Below are 15,591 nucleotides of genomic sequence, written 5' to 3'. Positions count from 1 at the left end.
TACAAAAGTTTTAACAAATTTAAACTGTATAGAATTTTTAAAAATAAAAATTAGAATGTTCATTATCTAAACTTTGTTCGTCACCCCATAGGACATTTGTCATTTTTCTTTGCATTTACACGTATATCTGTAAACATATTCATGTATATACTTACTTTTTTTTTTTTTTTTTTTTTTGAGACGGAGTCTCGCTCTGTGCAGTGGTGCAATCTTGGCTCACTGCAAGCCCTGCCTCCCGGGTTCACACCATTCTCCTGCCTCAGCCTCCTGAGTAGCTGGGACTACAGGTGCCCACCAGCACGCCTGGCTAATTTTTTTTTTTTTTTGGTATTTTTAGTAGAGACGGGGTTTCACTGTGTTAGCCAGGATGGTCTGGCTCCCCCGACCTCGTGATCTGCTGCCTTCAGCCTCCCAAAGTGCTGAGATTACAGGCCTGAGCCACCGCGCCCAGCCACTTACATATGTTTTTAAACTCCTTTAAAAACATTGTTGACCTGGCATGGTCGCTCACACCTGTAATCCCAGCACTTTGGGAGGCCGTGGCAGGCAGATCACGAGGTCAGGAGAGCGAGACCATCCTGGCTAACACGGTGAAACACCGTCTCCTAAAAATACAAAAAATAAGCCAGGCGTGGTGGCAGGCACCTGTAGTCCCAGCTACTTGGCAGGCTGAGGCAGGAGAATGGCATGAACCCAGGAGGCGGAGCTTGCAGTGAGCCGAGATGGTGCTACTGCACTGCACTCTAGCCTGGGTGACAGATCGAGACTCCATCTCAAAAAAAAAAATTGTTTGCCCTAAGATATATAGGTATCTTTTCATAATTTTGCTATCTTTTATTAATATTATTATTATTATTTGAGACAGGGTCTCACTTTGTCACCCAGACTGGTGTGCAGTGGCATGATCACGGCTCACTTGCAGCATTGACCTCCAAGGCTCAGGTGGATCCTCCCATCTCAGCCTCCTGGATAGCTCGGACTACAAGCACGCACCACCACACCCAAATGATTTTTTTATTTTTTGAAGAGACAGGGTTTCACCATGTTGCCCAAGTTGGTCTCAAACTGCTGGACTCAAGCCATCTGCCTGCCTTGGCCTCCCAAAGTGCTGGGATTACAGGTGTGAACCACCCACGCCCAGCCTGCTATCTTTAAAAAAGTAATTCTTTCTTTTTTTCAGCCACCAAACATTTCTATAGTTAAAGTGCAGTATTTTTTCTTGTATTCTTAATTGGCAAGTTATTCCTTTATTCTGGGTTTATTTTCCCTTTTTCCTGAAACACAATCATTAGTTGTTTTTCTAGTAAGTGTTTTAGTCTCTATATGAAAACATTTTTTTCACTATGATTCATGATTTTTTTGAGCTTTTTTTTATTTTTTTCATGGTTGTTCTAGGGATTACAGTATACCTACTTAGCATTTTACCGTCTACTTGGAGTTAATGTACCACTTCATGTTCTGTAACTACACTTTATGTAGTTCCTGTGTATTCTATCTACATACATTGAAAACCCCACCAGACAATGTTATAGTTTTCAATTTTAAAAACATTTTAATTGAAATACAAATCACATACCATAAAAATCACCCACTAAAATGTTGAATTCCGTGGTTTGATATACCCACAGAGTTGTACAACCATCACTGTAGTCTAGGTTTAGAACATTTTCATCACTTTCCTTCCCCATATCCCCTCCGTAGTCCTAGGCACCGTGAATCTACTTTCTCTCTTATAGACTTGCCTATTCTGGAGTTTTCATATAAATGGAATCATTTAATATATGATCTTTTGTTACTTCTTTCCCTTGGCATGATGTTTTTAGTTATCTGTTACAGCATATATCAACATTTTATTTCTTTTTATTGGATAACTTTTTTTTTATTATATAAGTATACCATATTTTAGGCATTTATTAGTTGACATTTAAGTTGCCGCTTTTTTGCTGTTATGAACTATGCTGCTATGAACATTTGCATACAGGTTTTTGTGTGGATGTATGTTTTCATTTTTCTTGGATTATACCTAGGAATGGAACTGTTGGACCATATACCAATTCTACATTTTACCTTTTGAAGGACTGCCTATTTTCCAAAGCAGCTACACCGTTTCACATTTCCATCAGCAGTATGTGAGGGTTTCAGTATCTCCACATCCTCACTAGCACTTGTTACAGCTTTTTGATTTTTGCCATCTCGTGGTTTTGGTTTGCATTTCCTCGATGGCTAATGATGTTGAGCATCCTTTCATGTTTATTGGCAATTTGTGTATCTTCTTTGGAGAACTGTCTGTTTAGATCCTTTGCCCATCTTTAATCGGGATATTTGTCTTTTCATTGAGCTGGGAGAGTTCTTTTTTTTTTTTTTTTTTTTTTTGAGATGGAGTCTCGCTCTGTCGCCCAGGCTGGAGTGCAGTAGCGCGATCTCCAGTCACTGCAGGCTCTGCCTCCCGGGTTCATGCCATTCTCCTGCCTCAGCCTCACATGTAGCTGGGACTACAGGCGCCCGCCACCATGCCCGGCTAATTTTTTTTTTGTATTTTTCATAGAGACGGGGTTTCACCGTGTTAGCCAGGATGGCCTCCATCTCCTGACCTCGTGATCCACCCGTCTCGGCCTCCCAAAGTGCTGGGATTACAGGCGTGAGCCACCGCGCCTGGCCGAGAGTTCTTTATATATCTTAGATATAAGTCCTTTACCAGACATATGATTTGCAAAAATTTTATATTCTTTAGGTCTCATAATATTTTAAAGTGATGAGAATTTTTGAAATCAGTTTTTTAATTGCTTGCTCTTTCCCTTTACCTAAGATGTATCCTTTGAAAATATCCAGTGGAGTATAGATCCGGGAGCAGACCTTTCTCAGTATAAAATGGATGTTACTGTAATAGATACAAAGGTAAGTTAAAAAGTAAAACCAAAACTCATTTGACTCTTGTTCTAATGAGGTGTTAGTCAACCTTCTCTCGTGACTCACTCTATCACCTTAAGATAGTCAGATACCTCTTAAAACCTACATGTATTTATGCAGAAAATTAAGAAATAAAAATGCTTATTCTTCTAACTTTATGGTATTTTTTTAAAGGATAATAATACTTTCTGACTTTAAAGGGCTTTGCTGAAAAATATTAATATAGTAATACAGTTTTTAAAAGAATGCAGTGGCCAGGCGCGGTGGCTCATGCCTGTAATCCCAACACTCTGGGAGGTTGAAGAGAGAGAATCACTTGAAGCCAGGAATTCGAGACCAGCCTGGGCAACATAACAAGGCCCTGTCTCTACAGGAAATTTTAAAATTAGCTGGGCATGGTATTGCATACATATAGTCCTAGCTTCTTGGGAGGCTGAGGTTGGGAGGATACCTTGAACCCAGGAATTCAAGGCTGCAGTGAGATATGATCATACCACTGCACATCCAGCCTAGGCAACCAGAGCAAGACCCTGTCTCATAAATAAAAATAATGCAAAATGCTGCATGTCTTATATAATTTTATCTTTCATTAAAATAATTCATCATGTCTTCATTAGCTTTAAAATAATGTACCATAAAATTTATTTTCCAAGTCGACTATTTTTAAAAATACTGTATTTTTTAAAAATTAAAATTCATAGCGGAAATAGTTTTTTGTCTTGTATTTAGGTTCTGTGTAGTTTCAGAAGTTCCCTTTCACTTGGTAGCATATTAATAACAAAGTATTTAACATTCACTGAGTAATATATGCCTATCAAGAAATTAAATTTAATTTTTGAAATTGTTCTTAGTGTACATTGATGTTCATTACTATGAGGCAGATTGGAAAAGAAAGGCAGGAAAAGTTCAAGGGTGTTTAGTGGTAAATAATTCTCCCTTTTCTTGGCAGCAGTCCTTCTTTTCCTAGGCTTGATTATACTAAAGCTAAAATGTTTTATAAGCAGTAAAACCTAAATCCTTACCTGTTTGTAAAGTATAAAAGTAAATATAGCTTAATGCTTAAAAGTGGTAAAATGTATGTTATGTATATTTTACCAAAATGTTTTGTAAAAATTAAGTATAAGACCATAAAGGAATAATTGTTAAAACTTTTGATTTTTAAAATATTTATTCAGGATGGCAGTCAGTCAAAATTAGGAGGAGAAACAGTGGACATGGACTGTACGTTGGTTAGTGAAACCGTTCTCTTAAAAATGAAGAAGCAAGAGCAGAAGGGAGAAAAAAGTTCAAGTAAGATTTTTGTTTTTGTTTTTTATTTTAATAAAAAACGTGTGTGAAGTTTGTAGTTGTACCATTGCACTGATTAGCTCGAGTGACCTCTTCACCATACACCAGGTTTTCTCCTGCTCTATTAACTTTATGTTCCTCTTAGGAAAGCTCAGTTTCAGTACGTCAGAAAAAAAAGTCTTTAGCCAAAACAATTTCATTTCAGAAAAGATTCATATCTTCAGGGATTTGCAAATTTCAGCCAGCTACCAGTTTTGTAAATAAAGTTCTACCAGAGCACAGCCTTATTCATTTCTTTATGTATTGCCCATCGCTGTTTGTTCCATACAGCTGCAAAATTGAGTAGTTGGTGCAGAGACCTTATAGCCCCACAAACCTCAAATAGTTATTTTCTGACCCTTTAAGAAAAAGTTTGCTGATCCCTGGTATAGATAATTTTCTATAAATGGTATAACAGGAAGTCTTGAGTCCTGTGTTAGAATTAACGTTTGCTAAAGCAATTTGATAAGGAAAGAAAGGAGAAATCTACTGAGAAGTGTTAGTATAGTTTTACAGGTTAACATTCAGAATCATAGTGTATATGCTGAGTTAATCTGCTGTATTCCCCCTCTACTGATGAGGCAATTTGGCCAAATTGGTGGTCTACAGCCCTTTGTAGTGAGAATCTATTAGTTGTTCACCCAAAGTCTTGATTTTCCAGAAGAGATGAGAACAATAGGAGGATTTTGGTTAGCACTACCTTAGCAACTTTCCTAACTGTAGGGGCACATGACATGAGAACAGCTAGACTAGGAACAGTTGTCATTTATCACCCTTATGTATTGAAGGGCAAGGGTCTGCCACATGGGGAAGCAGTGCTAAAAGCAGAGACATTCCCCAGTGATCATTTGTTAGAAGCCAAATACATTGAGGTTGGGTGTGCATTCCTTATCTTCTGCTAAATTTTCTGTAGTCTACCTGCTCAGAGCAAAAAATAAAATAGTCTTGCCCTGGCTTCTTCTGAATCGGCGTATCTATTGCTGCCTTAAATGCAGTAAATGAAAGAAAATTTTAGTAGTCTTTGCCTTGTTTTTCAATGACATATAACAAACCGTATGATGAAGCAGATGGTTACCTAGGTAGAGAAGCCAATACCTATTAAAAGAAAAAACCTTCACAGTAGTTTATTGCCATTTTATGGCTTGTATGACACTAAATTACTTTTCTTAAGAGGATACTTTGCTTTTAAGATTATTTTCTTCCTGGTACTAGCCTCTGATCATGTTTTTCTCATTTTTGTAGAAAAGAGAAAATCTAAAGTATGCCTACTTTAAATCTACTCAGAAGACAATAGTTTCTCAAATTTATTTGAAGCAAGTATCATGTGAAAGAGAAATTAGCACTTGGACTAATGAAGGGAAATTATAGAGATAATTTTGGCTAATAAAGTGCTGTGGATACTATTGCTACATAATGAATGAATCACTGGAATAACTCAGAGGATTCAAACAAAAGCTTTTCTTATCTTCCTAGTTTCTGTGGCTCAGGAATTCAGGAAAGGCTTGGCTGGTCAGTTCTGTTTCAGGGTCTCATGCAGTTGTAGGCAGATGGTGGCTGGAACTGAAACAGCAGAGGGCTGGGCAGCTGGAGAGTGACTTGGCATCTCCTCATTCACTCTCAGGGCTTATTCACATAGGCTCATTTGAGCTTCCTCTTCACATGGAAGATAAGTTCCCAGAGTTGGCACCCCAACAGAACAAAGCAGAAGCAGGTGGCATTTTTATGACCTCAGAGGTAACATAGTGTCACAAAGATCTGCACAGGCATAAAGTGAAATGAACAGGCCCTCAGTGACACTCAGTGGGAGGAGTGTTGACATCATGTTGTAAGAACAGCACTTGGAGTGGGAGACATTAGTGAGGTTATATTAAAAAAAAAAAAACTTACCCCATATGGTAAAACTTTTCCAACACTCAGAATTGGTTTAAAATGAAATATACCAATAAAAATTCCATATTACTGCCAGTATTTCAATTCAGAAAATTTTCATGCACCTACTCTGTGTTAGACTTACTAGGTGCTGTGACAGAAAGATCAGCAAGGATATATTCTCTGTCTTCATGTATTTCACAATCACAAATCAAATAAACAAAAATAAATCAGCAATTTAACATTTTGCTTTACAAACAGCATACACAGAATGTTCTGAGGATGCCCAGCACAATGCCTAGTGCATAGAAGTTGTATTTTATTTACAAATTTGACCTTCAGCATGCAGAATGTTTAATTATCAGTAAATATCAAGCAAAAATTTTGTAGTAGGAAGTGTTTTAGGAACTAGAGATAATGAATAAACAGAACAAAAGTACTTACCTCATGGAACTTACATTCTAATGAGAGAAATAAGCAATTATATATATAATAGATGGTGGTAAGTCCAGGAGAAAGGTAAAGCAAGTTAAGAGTGAGAGAGTGCTGCAGGTTGGGAGAGGTGGTACTTACATAGAATAATCTCAGCAGACCTCTTTTCTGTCATATTTGTTAGCCAACTGGATTTAAACTCTGGTGTTTTTTAAGTGTGATTATGTAATGGGAAATGTTGTTAGATCTGTGAAGATGAATTTATCACTTTCCATGTCGAATATGGCATTGAATTCCTAATTTCTAGTAATACTAAACTACCAGATGCTAATGATGATGAAAGAAAATACTTTTTTGCTACTTAATAACAAAAGTAAACATAACAGGGTAGAGCTAGCACAGTGACTTGCACCTGTAATCCCAGCACTTTGGGAGGCCAAGGCGGGCGGATCACTTGAGGTCAGGAGTTTGAGACCAGCCTGGCCAACATGGCGAACTCCGTCTCTACTAAAAATACAAAAATTAGCCAGGTATGGTGGCACACACTTGTAATCCCAGCTACTTGGGAGGCTGAGGCAGAAGGATTGCTTGAACCTGGGAGGCGGAGGTTGCAGTGAGCCAATATCGCATCCCTGCACTCCAGCCTGGGTGACAGAGTGAGATTCCGTCTCAAAAAAAAAAAAGCATGAGTAAAGGACATTTAAAGCCATAACATACAGTCTTTGTAAATGTACAGTAACTACCCAGAGTTGGGAGTTTATTCTTACCTCATACACGAATTACAAGAATTAAACTTCCTTATAAGAATCATGATTTAAGAAGTGTTTGTAAACACTTCATTACATACATTACAGTTTGTTACTCACTTAGAGTAACTGAATTAACACTCAGCCTTACAGCTTGCAACTGATATTCTCAGAATCATGTTTAGCATGTGTCCACAAACACTTCACTACATGCGTTACATCTATACACCAAAAGAACACTCTTCACAGCTAGGCTTGCAACCCTCAGTGTAATAATCATGCCTTTAAACATTTCATTAATATACATTATAGTTTGTTACTCACTTATATTCACTGAATTTAGCACTCTTAACAAGACAGCTTTTACAAGTAACATTCTTAGAACTATCTTTTGCATATATGTCTACAAGCCTTTCACTACCTATATTACATCTATTCACTGAAAGAACACTCTTCAGAATAAGGCCTGTAATCCACATTTTTTTTCTTTTCTTAAAACATTTTTTAAACTTAAATTTTATTTTAGGTTTGCAGGTTCATAAAAAGGTTTGTTATATAGATAAACACGTGTCATGGGAATTTGTTGCACATATTATTACATCACAGTTATTAAGCTCAGTACCCAATATATAATCCTTATTTTCACAACCATGTTTTAAGAAGTGTCTTTAAGGACTGCATTCTGTTATTGTGTGGCAGTTACTACAGTTTCATGATGGTCTATATAGAAAGCAAAAGCTTGCTTGTTGCCCTCAGCCGATGCTCTTTTACATAGATGAAGAAAGAAAAATGAATGATAGCTTGGAAGATATGTTTGATCAGACAACACATGAAGAGTATGAATCCTGTTTGGCAGATAGTTTCTCCCAAGCAGCAGATGAAGAGGAGGAATTGTCTGCTGCCACAAAGAAACCACACAGTAAGATTATTTTCTCTTTAACTATGGCTTCTCAGTTGCAGAATTCAGTAAGTTAAGTTATCAAGCTAATTAACAAAGTCTTGATGACATATCAACAATTAAAGTTTCATATTTCTTGTATAAATTTTTTCACCTTTTTTAAATTTTGAGATAATGTCACACTAATAAGAGTTCCAGAAAATTGTTCGGCATTCTCCTGTACCTTTCACTCAACCTCTCCTTATGTTAACGTGTTATATAGCTATAAAATATTTATTAGAACTAAGAAACTAACATTAGTTTGGTATTAGAAATTTCTTTCTAAATACGCATAAAATTGATAAAATTTTTGAGAAACTTCTGTTAATTATTAAATTAATTATAATAAAGTAGAAGGAGAAAATTTTGTAGAACATTCAGATCTAGCCAGGCACAGCAGTTCGCACCTGTAATCCCGGCACTTTGGAAGGCCAAGGCAGATGGATTGCTTGAACTCAGGAGTTCAAGACCAGCCTGGGCAATAAGACAAAACCTCATTTCTACAAAAATTAGCTCGGCATGGTGGCACGTATCTGTAGTCCTAGCTACTTGGGGGCTGGGGCGAGAGGATCGCTTGAACACCCAGAAGGCTGTGGCTGCGTCAGTGGATCACCCACTGCACTACAGCCTGGGCAACAGAGTGAGACCCTGTCTCCAAATAAATAATTATACTACAGCCTGGGCAACAGAGTGAGACCCTGTCTCCAAATAAATAATTATACTACAGCCTGGGCAACAGAGTGAGACCCTGTCTCAAAATAAATAAATAATTATACTACAGCCTGGGCAACAGAGGTGAGACCCTGTCTCCAAATAAATAATTATACTACAGCCTGGGCAACAGAGTGAGACCCTGTCTCAAAATAAATAAATAATTATACTACAGCCTGGGCAACAGAGTGAGACCCTGTCTCAAAAAATATATAGTAATAATTAAATTCAAAACAGGAAAATTCAGATCTGTTTTCTGCTGTGAATGCTTTATCTTACCAGCCAAAATACGTAATGTAACTATGTGTATTAGTCTTAATATCTCTTTCATTAGAAGCAGTAATTTTTTAATGTAGGATAGCAATCAGAAAAAGAATAATTGAAAATCTAAGTAGATAATCTGGATTGAAAATTGTAATTTTTGTTAAATCTCTCATTTTTCTCATTGTTATTAAATTGGTCCGAATTTTTAATCTAGTGCAAAGATTGTTTTATGCTGGTTTAAATGAACATACGTTCTGCTGTGGCACAATCTTGATTATGCTCATGTTTTCATGAGGTTTTTAAAACAGCCCGTAACTCAAAAATGAATGAGACCGAAACCAAAGATAGAGGACAGTAGTCTTTTGCTTGCTTAGTCCATGGCAAAAACTCCATCAAGTAAATTTTGAAATAAAAATTTACAGCTGTTCAGTATCCTTTTTCCCCCCACGAAGGACCTTTTGCAAATAGGTTTCACTTCAAACAAAAAGAATATTTTTTTGCAAAGGCGTACTTATTAATTTCTGTTCCTTGTTTTAAGTTACATTTGACACTTGACTATCCCAGAATTTCTTCTCACTTAGCTTTTCTGACGATGCTGCATCGTTCTTTTTATTTATCACAGCTTCTTTCCTAGAATATCCCCAAGACTCTTTCTTCATCGCACCTTGTTTTCTCTCACAGCTTTTATTAGCCCTACCTCTGAAAATGATTCCAAATCTGCATCTCTAGGTTTAACTTCTCTGATGAATCCCAGTCTTGCATTTCTGAGTACTGTGAGATACTTTTGTCTCTTCAGCTTAAACGTAACATGTCTAAGCCAATTTCCATTTACTTCCTACCAAAAACTCTTCAGACGTTTTTATTTTTCCCAGTCACCCAGGCATATAATTTAGGATTTGTTATGTATTTATTTTATTTTCTCAACCCAGTTACTACCTTACATGTGCTTTCTCACATAACCCTTAACTATCTACTTGCTTAACATTTAACTCTCTGCTTGCTTAATGTCTGTTTTCCTCACTGTAATGTAAACTCCATGAAGACAGGAGACCTGCTCTCTCTTGTTATACATTGTATGTCTGGAACTTAGCACAATGCTCAGTAAATTTTGATTCTTTGAATAGATGCTGGCATTTAGCTATTTGAGTCTAGACATCTTAGGAGTCACGTCCCAAGTTATGAGCTCTAGTTTTTAATCTTTGTCACCAATTTTCTGATAAAATCTTTAATCTGTTTATTCTCTAGTTAAAACTTACCTTAAAGATGTATTATAAAAATCAACAGGATTGGTGGCAATGTTAATTAGTATAGCCATTTTAGAAAATAGTATGAAGATTCCTCAAAAAACTAAAAATGGCCGAGGCGGGTAGATCACGAGGTCAGGAGATTGAGACCATCCTGGCTAACATGGTGAAACCCTGTCTCTACTGAGAAAAACAAAAAAATTAAGCGGATGTGGTGGCAGGCATCTGTAGTCCCAGCTACTCGGGAGGCTGAGGCAGGAGAATGGCGTGAACCAAGGAGGTGGAACTTGCAGTGAGCCAAGATCACGCCACTGTGCTCCACCCTGGGCAACAAAGCGAGACTCCGTCTCAAAAAAAAAAAAAACTAAAAATGGAACTATCATAGATCCAGCAGTCCCACTACTGGGTGTATATTCAAAGGAAAGGAAATCAGTATGTTAGAGATATCTGCACTCACGTTTATTGCAGCACTGTTCAGAATAACCAAGATACGGAATCAGCCTAAGTGTCTATTTACAGATAAATAGTTAAAGAAAACTATATATATAAATATATATATGTATAGATACACATATACATACACACAAAAAAATACTATTTAGCCACTAAAAAGAACAAAATTCTGTCATTTGTGCAAACATCAATGAGTTTGGACAGCATCATATTAGGTGAAATAAGCCAGGCACAGAAAGATAAATACCACATGTTGTTATTTGTATGTGGAATCTGAAAAAGTTGATCTCATAGATGTAGAGAGTAGAATAGTGGTTACTAGAGGTGGGGAAGACTGGGGTAGCCAAAGGTGGGTTAATTAATATAAAAATACAGCTAGCCAAGCAAGGTGGCAGGCACCCATGGTCTCAGCCACCCAAGAGGCTGAGGCAGGAGGATAGCTTGAGCCTTGGAGTTCTTGGAGTAGTGCTGTATTAGAGTTCTGAGGTATGATCCATATTAAGTTTAGCATCAATATGGTGACCTCTTAGAAGTAGGAGACCACTAAGTTGCTTAAGGAGCAGTGAACTGTCCCACTTAAAAAATGGAGCAGGTCAAAACTTGCATGCTGATCAGTAGTAGTACGGTGCCTATGAATTGCCCCTACACTCCAGCCTGGGCAACATAGCAAGACCTGATCTCTAAGAAAAATAAATAAGGGAGCCTGGCACAGTGGCTCACGCCTGTAATCCCAGCATTTTGGGAGGCTGAGGCAGGTGGATCACAGTCAGGAGATCGAGACCATCCTGGCTAACATGGTGAAACCCCGTCTCTACTAAAAATACAAAAAAGTAGCCGGGCGTGGTGGTGTGCACATGTAGTCCCAGCTACTCGGGAGGCTGAGGCAGGAGAATCTCTTGAACCTGGGAGGCGGAAGTTGCAGTGAGCCTAGATCATGTCACTGCACTCCAACCTGGGCAACAGAGCAAGACTCTGTCTCCAAAAAACAAAGAAAAATAAACAAAATGCTAAATAGAATAAGTTGTAGTGTTCAATAGCACTATATGGTGACTATAATTAACAACAATATATGTTCTCAGATAGCTAAAAGCACAGATTTTGAATGTTCCCAACACAAAGAAATGACAAACAAATGTTTGAGGTGACAGATATGCTAATTATCCTAATTTGGTCATTACACATTGTATACATATATCAGAGTATCACACTCTATAAAGATGTATAATTATGTGTAATTTTTTTTATTTTTTTGAGACGGGGTCTTGCTCTGTTGCCAGGCTGGAGTGCAGTGGCATGATCTCAGCTCACTGCAACCTCCAACTCCCTGGTTCAAGCGATTCTCCTGCCTCAGCCTCCCAAGTAGCTGGGATTATAGGCGCCTGCCACCATGCCCAGCTAATTTTTATGTTTTTAGTAGAGACAGGGTTTCAGCATGTTGGCCAGGCTGGTCTCGAACTCCTGACCTCAGGTGATCTACCCACCTCAGCCTCCCAAAGTGCTGAGATTACAGGTATGAGCCACTGTACCCAGCCAAAATTAATATTGAAAGGTGTCTTTTCGTTGTCGTTTCTTGTCAAACAATAATAGTGGTCATCTGAGTATTTCTTTTAAACTCTGAAATACTTTCTGAGATAATGACTTTTAGCTGTCTAGTAATTTTGAGGTAAATGAAACAGCGCCCGCCTCATTATGCAGATGCAAAAGAAAGAAAAAAGTAGTTACAGAGGCCGGGCGCGGTGGCTCACGCCTGTAATCCCAGCACTTTGGGAGGCCAAGGCGAGCGGATCATGAGGTCAGGAGATTGAGTTCATCCTGGCTAACATGGTGAAACCCCGTCTCTACTAAAAACACAAAAAATTAGCCGGGCGTGGTGGTGGGCGCCTGTAGTCCCAGCTACTTGGGAGGCTGAGGCAGGAGAATGGCATAAACCCGGGAGGTGGAGCTTGCAGTGAGCTGAGATCCGGCCACTGCACTCCAGCCTAGGTGACAGAGCAAGACTCCGTCTCAAAAAAAAAAAAAAAAAAGTAGTTACATAGTTACAGAAAATTTAAATGAGTTGCTCAGAGGCCTAGAGTATGAAACCCAATGAAAATGGAAGTTTGAGTACATGTCATTTTCTTCCAAGCTAGTTAATTATTTCTCATTAAGTTATACATTTAGTTTGTAATGTGCATGTTTTATTTATAGCTCATGGTGATAAACAAGACAAAGTCAAGCAGAAAGCATTTGTGGAGCCGTATTTTAAAGATAATGAAAGGTAAGTTGGTTTTTATTTATACCAGCAATGTGACTAGAAGTACAATAGAGCTGTCTTTTATTTCTCTCTTTTTTTTTTTTTTTTTTGAGACAGGGTCTTGCTCTGTCATCCAGGCTAGAGTACAATGGCTTCATCTCAGCTCACTGCAACCTCCACCTCCTAGGCTCAAGCAATACTCCCACCTCAGCCTCCTGAGTATCTGGGACTACAGACACATACTACCACACCCGGCTAATTATTTTTTGTAGAGACAGGGTTTCACCACGTTGCCAAGACTGACTAATCTTGAACTCTTGGGCTCAAGCCATCCATCTGCCTCGGCCTCTCAAAGTGCTGGGATTACAGGCTTGAGCCACCACACCTGGCCAATAGAGCTGTCTTTGTCAGAGTATCTCTAAACTGTTAAATAGCTACTTTGGTTAAGTTAAAATTATTTACTTTATGGTCATAAAAAAAAGACCCAAGCATAAAAATGACAAATTTTACAAATAAGGAAATTTTTACCACCATCACCTTTTTTTGGCAGTGATAATAGTGATTTTCTCTGCTTTATTTTTCTTGTGTGTATGTGTGTGTGTGTGTGTGTGTGTGTATATATATATATATTTTTTTTTTGAGACGGAGTTTCATTCTGTCGCCCAGGCTGGAGTACAGTGGCACAATCTCTGCTCACTGCAACCTCTGTCTCCTGGGTTCAAGTGATTCTCCTGCCTCAGTCTCCCAAGTAGCTTGGATTACAGGTGCCCGCCACCAGGCCTGGATAATTTGTGTATTTTTATTAGAGATGGGGTTTCACCATGTTGGCCAGGCTGGTCTCAAACTCCTGACCTCAGGTGATCCACCTGCCTCAGCCTCCCAAACTAATGGGATTACAGGCATGAGCCACCACACCCAGCCTGTTTTATTTTTTTTTTTTAAATCGTCTTTTTATTCTATCTTATTTTCAACTTGGGGCATTTATTAAATTGTACAAGTTTTATGTAGTATAAGACTTTAGGTAGGCCAGGCATGGTGGCTCACGCCTGTTATCCCAGCAGTTCTGGGAGGCCAAGGCAGGGGGATCACAAGGTCGGGAGATGGAGACCATCCTGGCTAACTTGGTGAAACCCTGTCTCTACTAAAAATACAAAAAATTAGCTGGGCATAGTAGTGGGCACCTATAGTCCCCGCTACTCAGGAGGCAGGAGAATGGCGTGAACTTGGGAGGTGGAGGTTGCAGTGTGCTAAGACTTAGTAAAATAGGTAGTAACACTTAGGTTTATTATGCTTCAGAATTACTTTATGAGGATTTTTGAATCTTTAAAATCAAAACAAACCTTTAAGCATCTTTTTTGGGTTTTTTTTGTTTTTGTTTTTGTTTTTGTTTTTTTTGAGGTGGAGTTTCACTCTTGTTGCCCAGTCTGGAGTGCAATGGCGTGATCTCAGCTCACTGCATACTCTGCCTCCTGGGTTCAAGCAATTCTCCTGTCTCAGCCTCCCAAGTAGCTGGGATTACAGGTGGCCGCCACCATGCCTGGCTAATTTTTGTATTTTTAGTAGAGACGGGGTTTCACCATGTTGATTAGGCTGGTCTCGAACTTGTCACTTAAGGTAATCCACCCACATGGGCCTCCCAGAGTCTTGGGATTACAGGCGTGAACCACCTCGCCTGACCCTAAGCATCTTGATTTAACCATAATGTGACTTTCTGACTTTCACAGAGATTGCAAATTCTGTTACTTACTGTCACCTACTGTTTGTTCTTAAAGCGAATTGAAGACATAGTAATTCATTTAAAAAAATTGTTATTTTTTTCTTTAAGTTAGGATGTTGGTAATTGAGTTAGTAAGTAAAGTTATTCCTTTTATTTTTATTTCTATTGAGAATTTTAGAAATCTGACAGGCCAAGATTTTTTTTATTCCTGTGAGACTTTTAAAGAGCTGTCATTTTGTTAAATGCTTAATTCTTTTTTTTTAATTACCAGTTTTCCAAACAAATGGTACTCTAGCATCCCAAATGTGACTAGGTTGTTTTTTGTGTAGGTGTCATTATATACTCATCAATTTAAGTATATTTGATGGGTTGTAATCCATTGCAGTCATTATCCTTAGAGATACTCAGATTGTCCCATCTTTGCCTAAAGGAAGCTTCTTTCATAGCTTTCTTGCTTCTGCTATCTGGAATCTGCCATTTTTGCTGGAGCCCTAGTTCCTTTTTCCTGGAGCCCTAGTTCCTTTTAGTGAGAAATGGTGTTTAGGCCACAGTCTGGCTGCTAGGGTTGTGCTTTAGTCATTGTTTCTCAGCCTTTTAGGTGGACAGAGTTAGAAAGAAGGTTTTTTGTATCAATTTGGTTTTTTTTTTTTTTTTTTTTTTTTTTTTTTGAGACGGAGTCTCCCTCTGTCACCCAGGCTAGAGTGCAGTGGCATGATCTCAGCTCACTGCAAGCTGTGCCTCCTGGGTTCACG

General features: G+C 38.4%; 1 protein-coding gene across 6 annotated transcripts in view; it reads left to right on the top strand.

Annotated features, from left to right (window-relative positions):
- RBBP8 (RB binding protein 8, endonuclease) overlaps positions 1-15,591 on the top strand; it is a 118,229-nt gene that overhangs the window by 86,296 nt on the left and 16,342 nt on the right. For all 6 annotated transcript variants that reach the window (XM_050768075.1, XM_050768074.1, XM_050768073.1 and 3 more), the window contains 4 exons: positions 2,807-2,895; positions 4,083-4,197; positions 8,056-8,199; positions 13,077-13,146. In XM_050768075.1, the coding sequence (XP_050624032.1) occupies positions 2,807-2,895; positions 4,083-4,197; positions 8,056-8,199; positions 13,077-13,146 (418 nt within the window). The remainder of the gene's footprint in view (positions 1-2,806; positions 2,896-4,082; positions 4,198-8,055; positions 8,200-13,076; positions 13,147-15,591) is intronic.

Source organism: Macaca thibetana, chromosome 18 (assembly GCF_024542745.1).
Source record: "Macaca thibetana thibetana isolate TM-01 chromosome 18, ASM2454274v1, whole genome shotgun sequence".
Taxonomy (NCBI): domain Eukaryota; kingdom Metazoa; phylum Chordata; class Mammalia; order Primates; family Cercopithecidae; genus Macaca; species Macaca thibetana.
The sequence above is the reverse complement of the archived record's forward strand: the minus strand, read 5'-3'. Positions and strand labels throughout refer to the sequence as shown.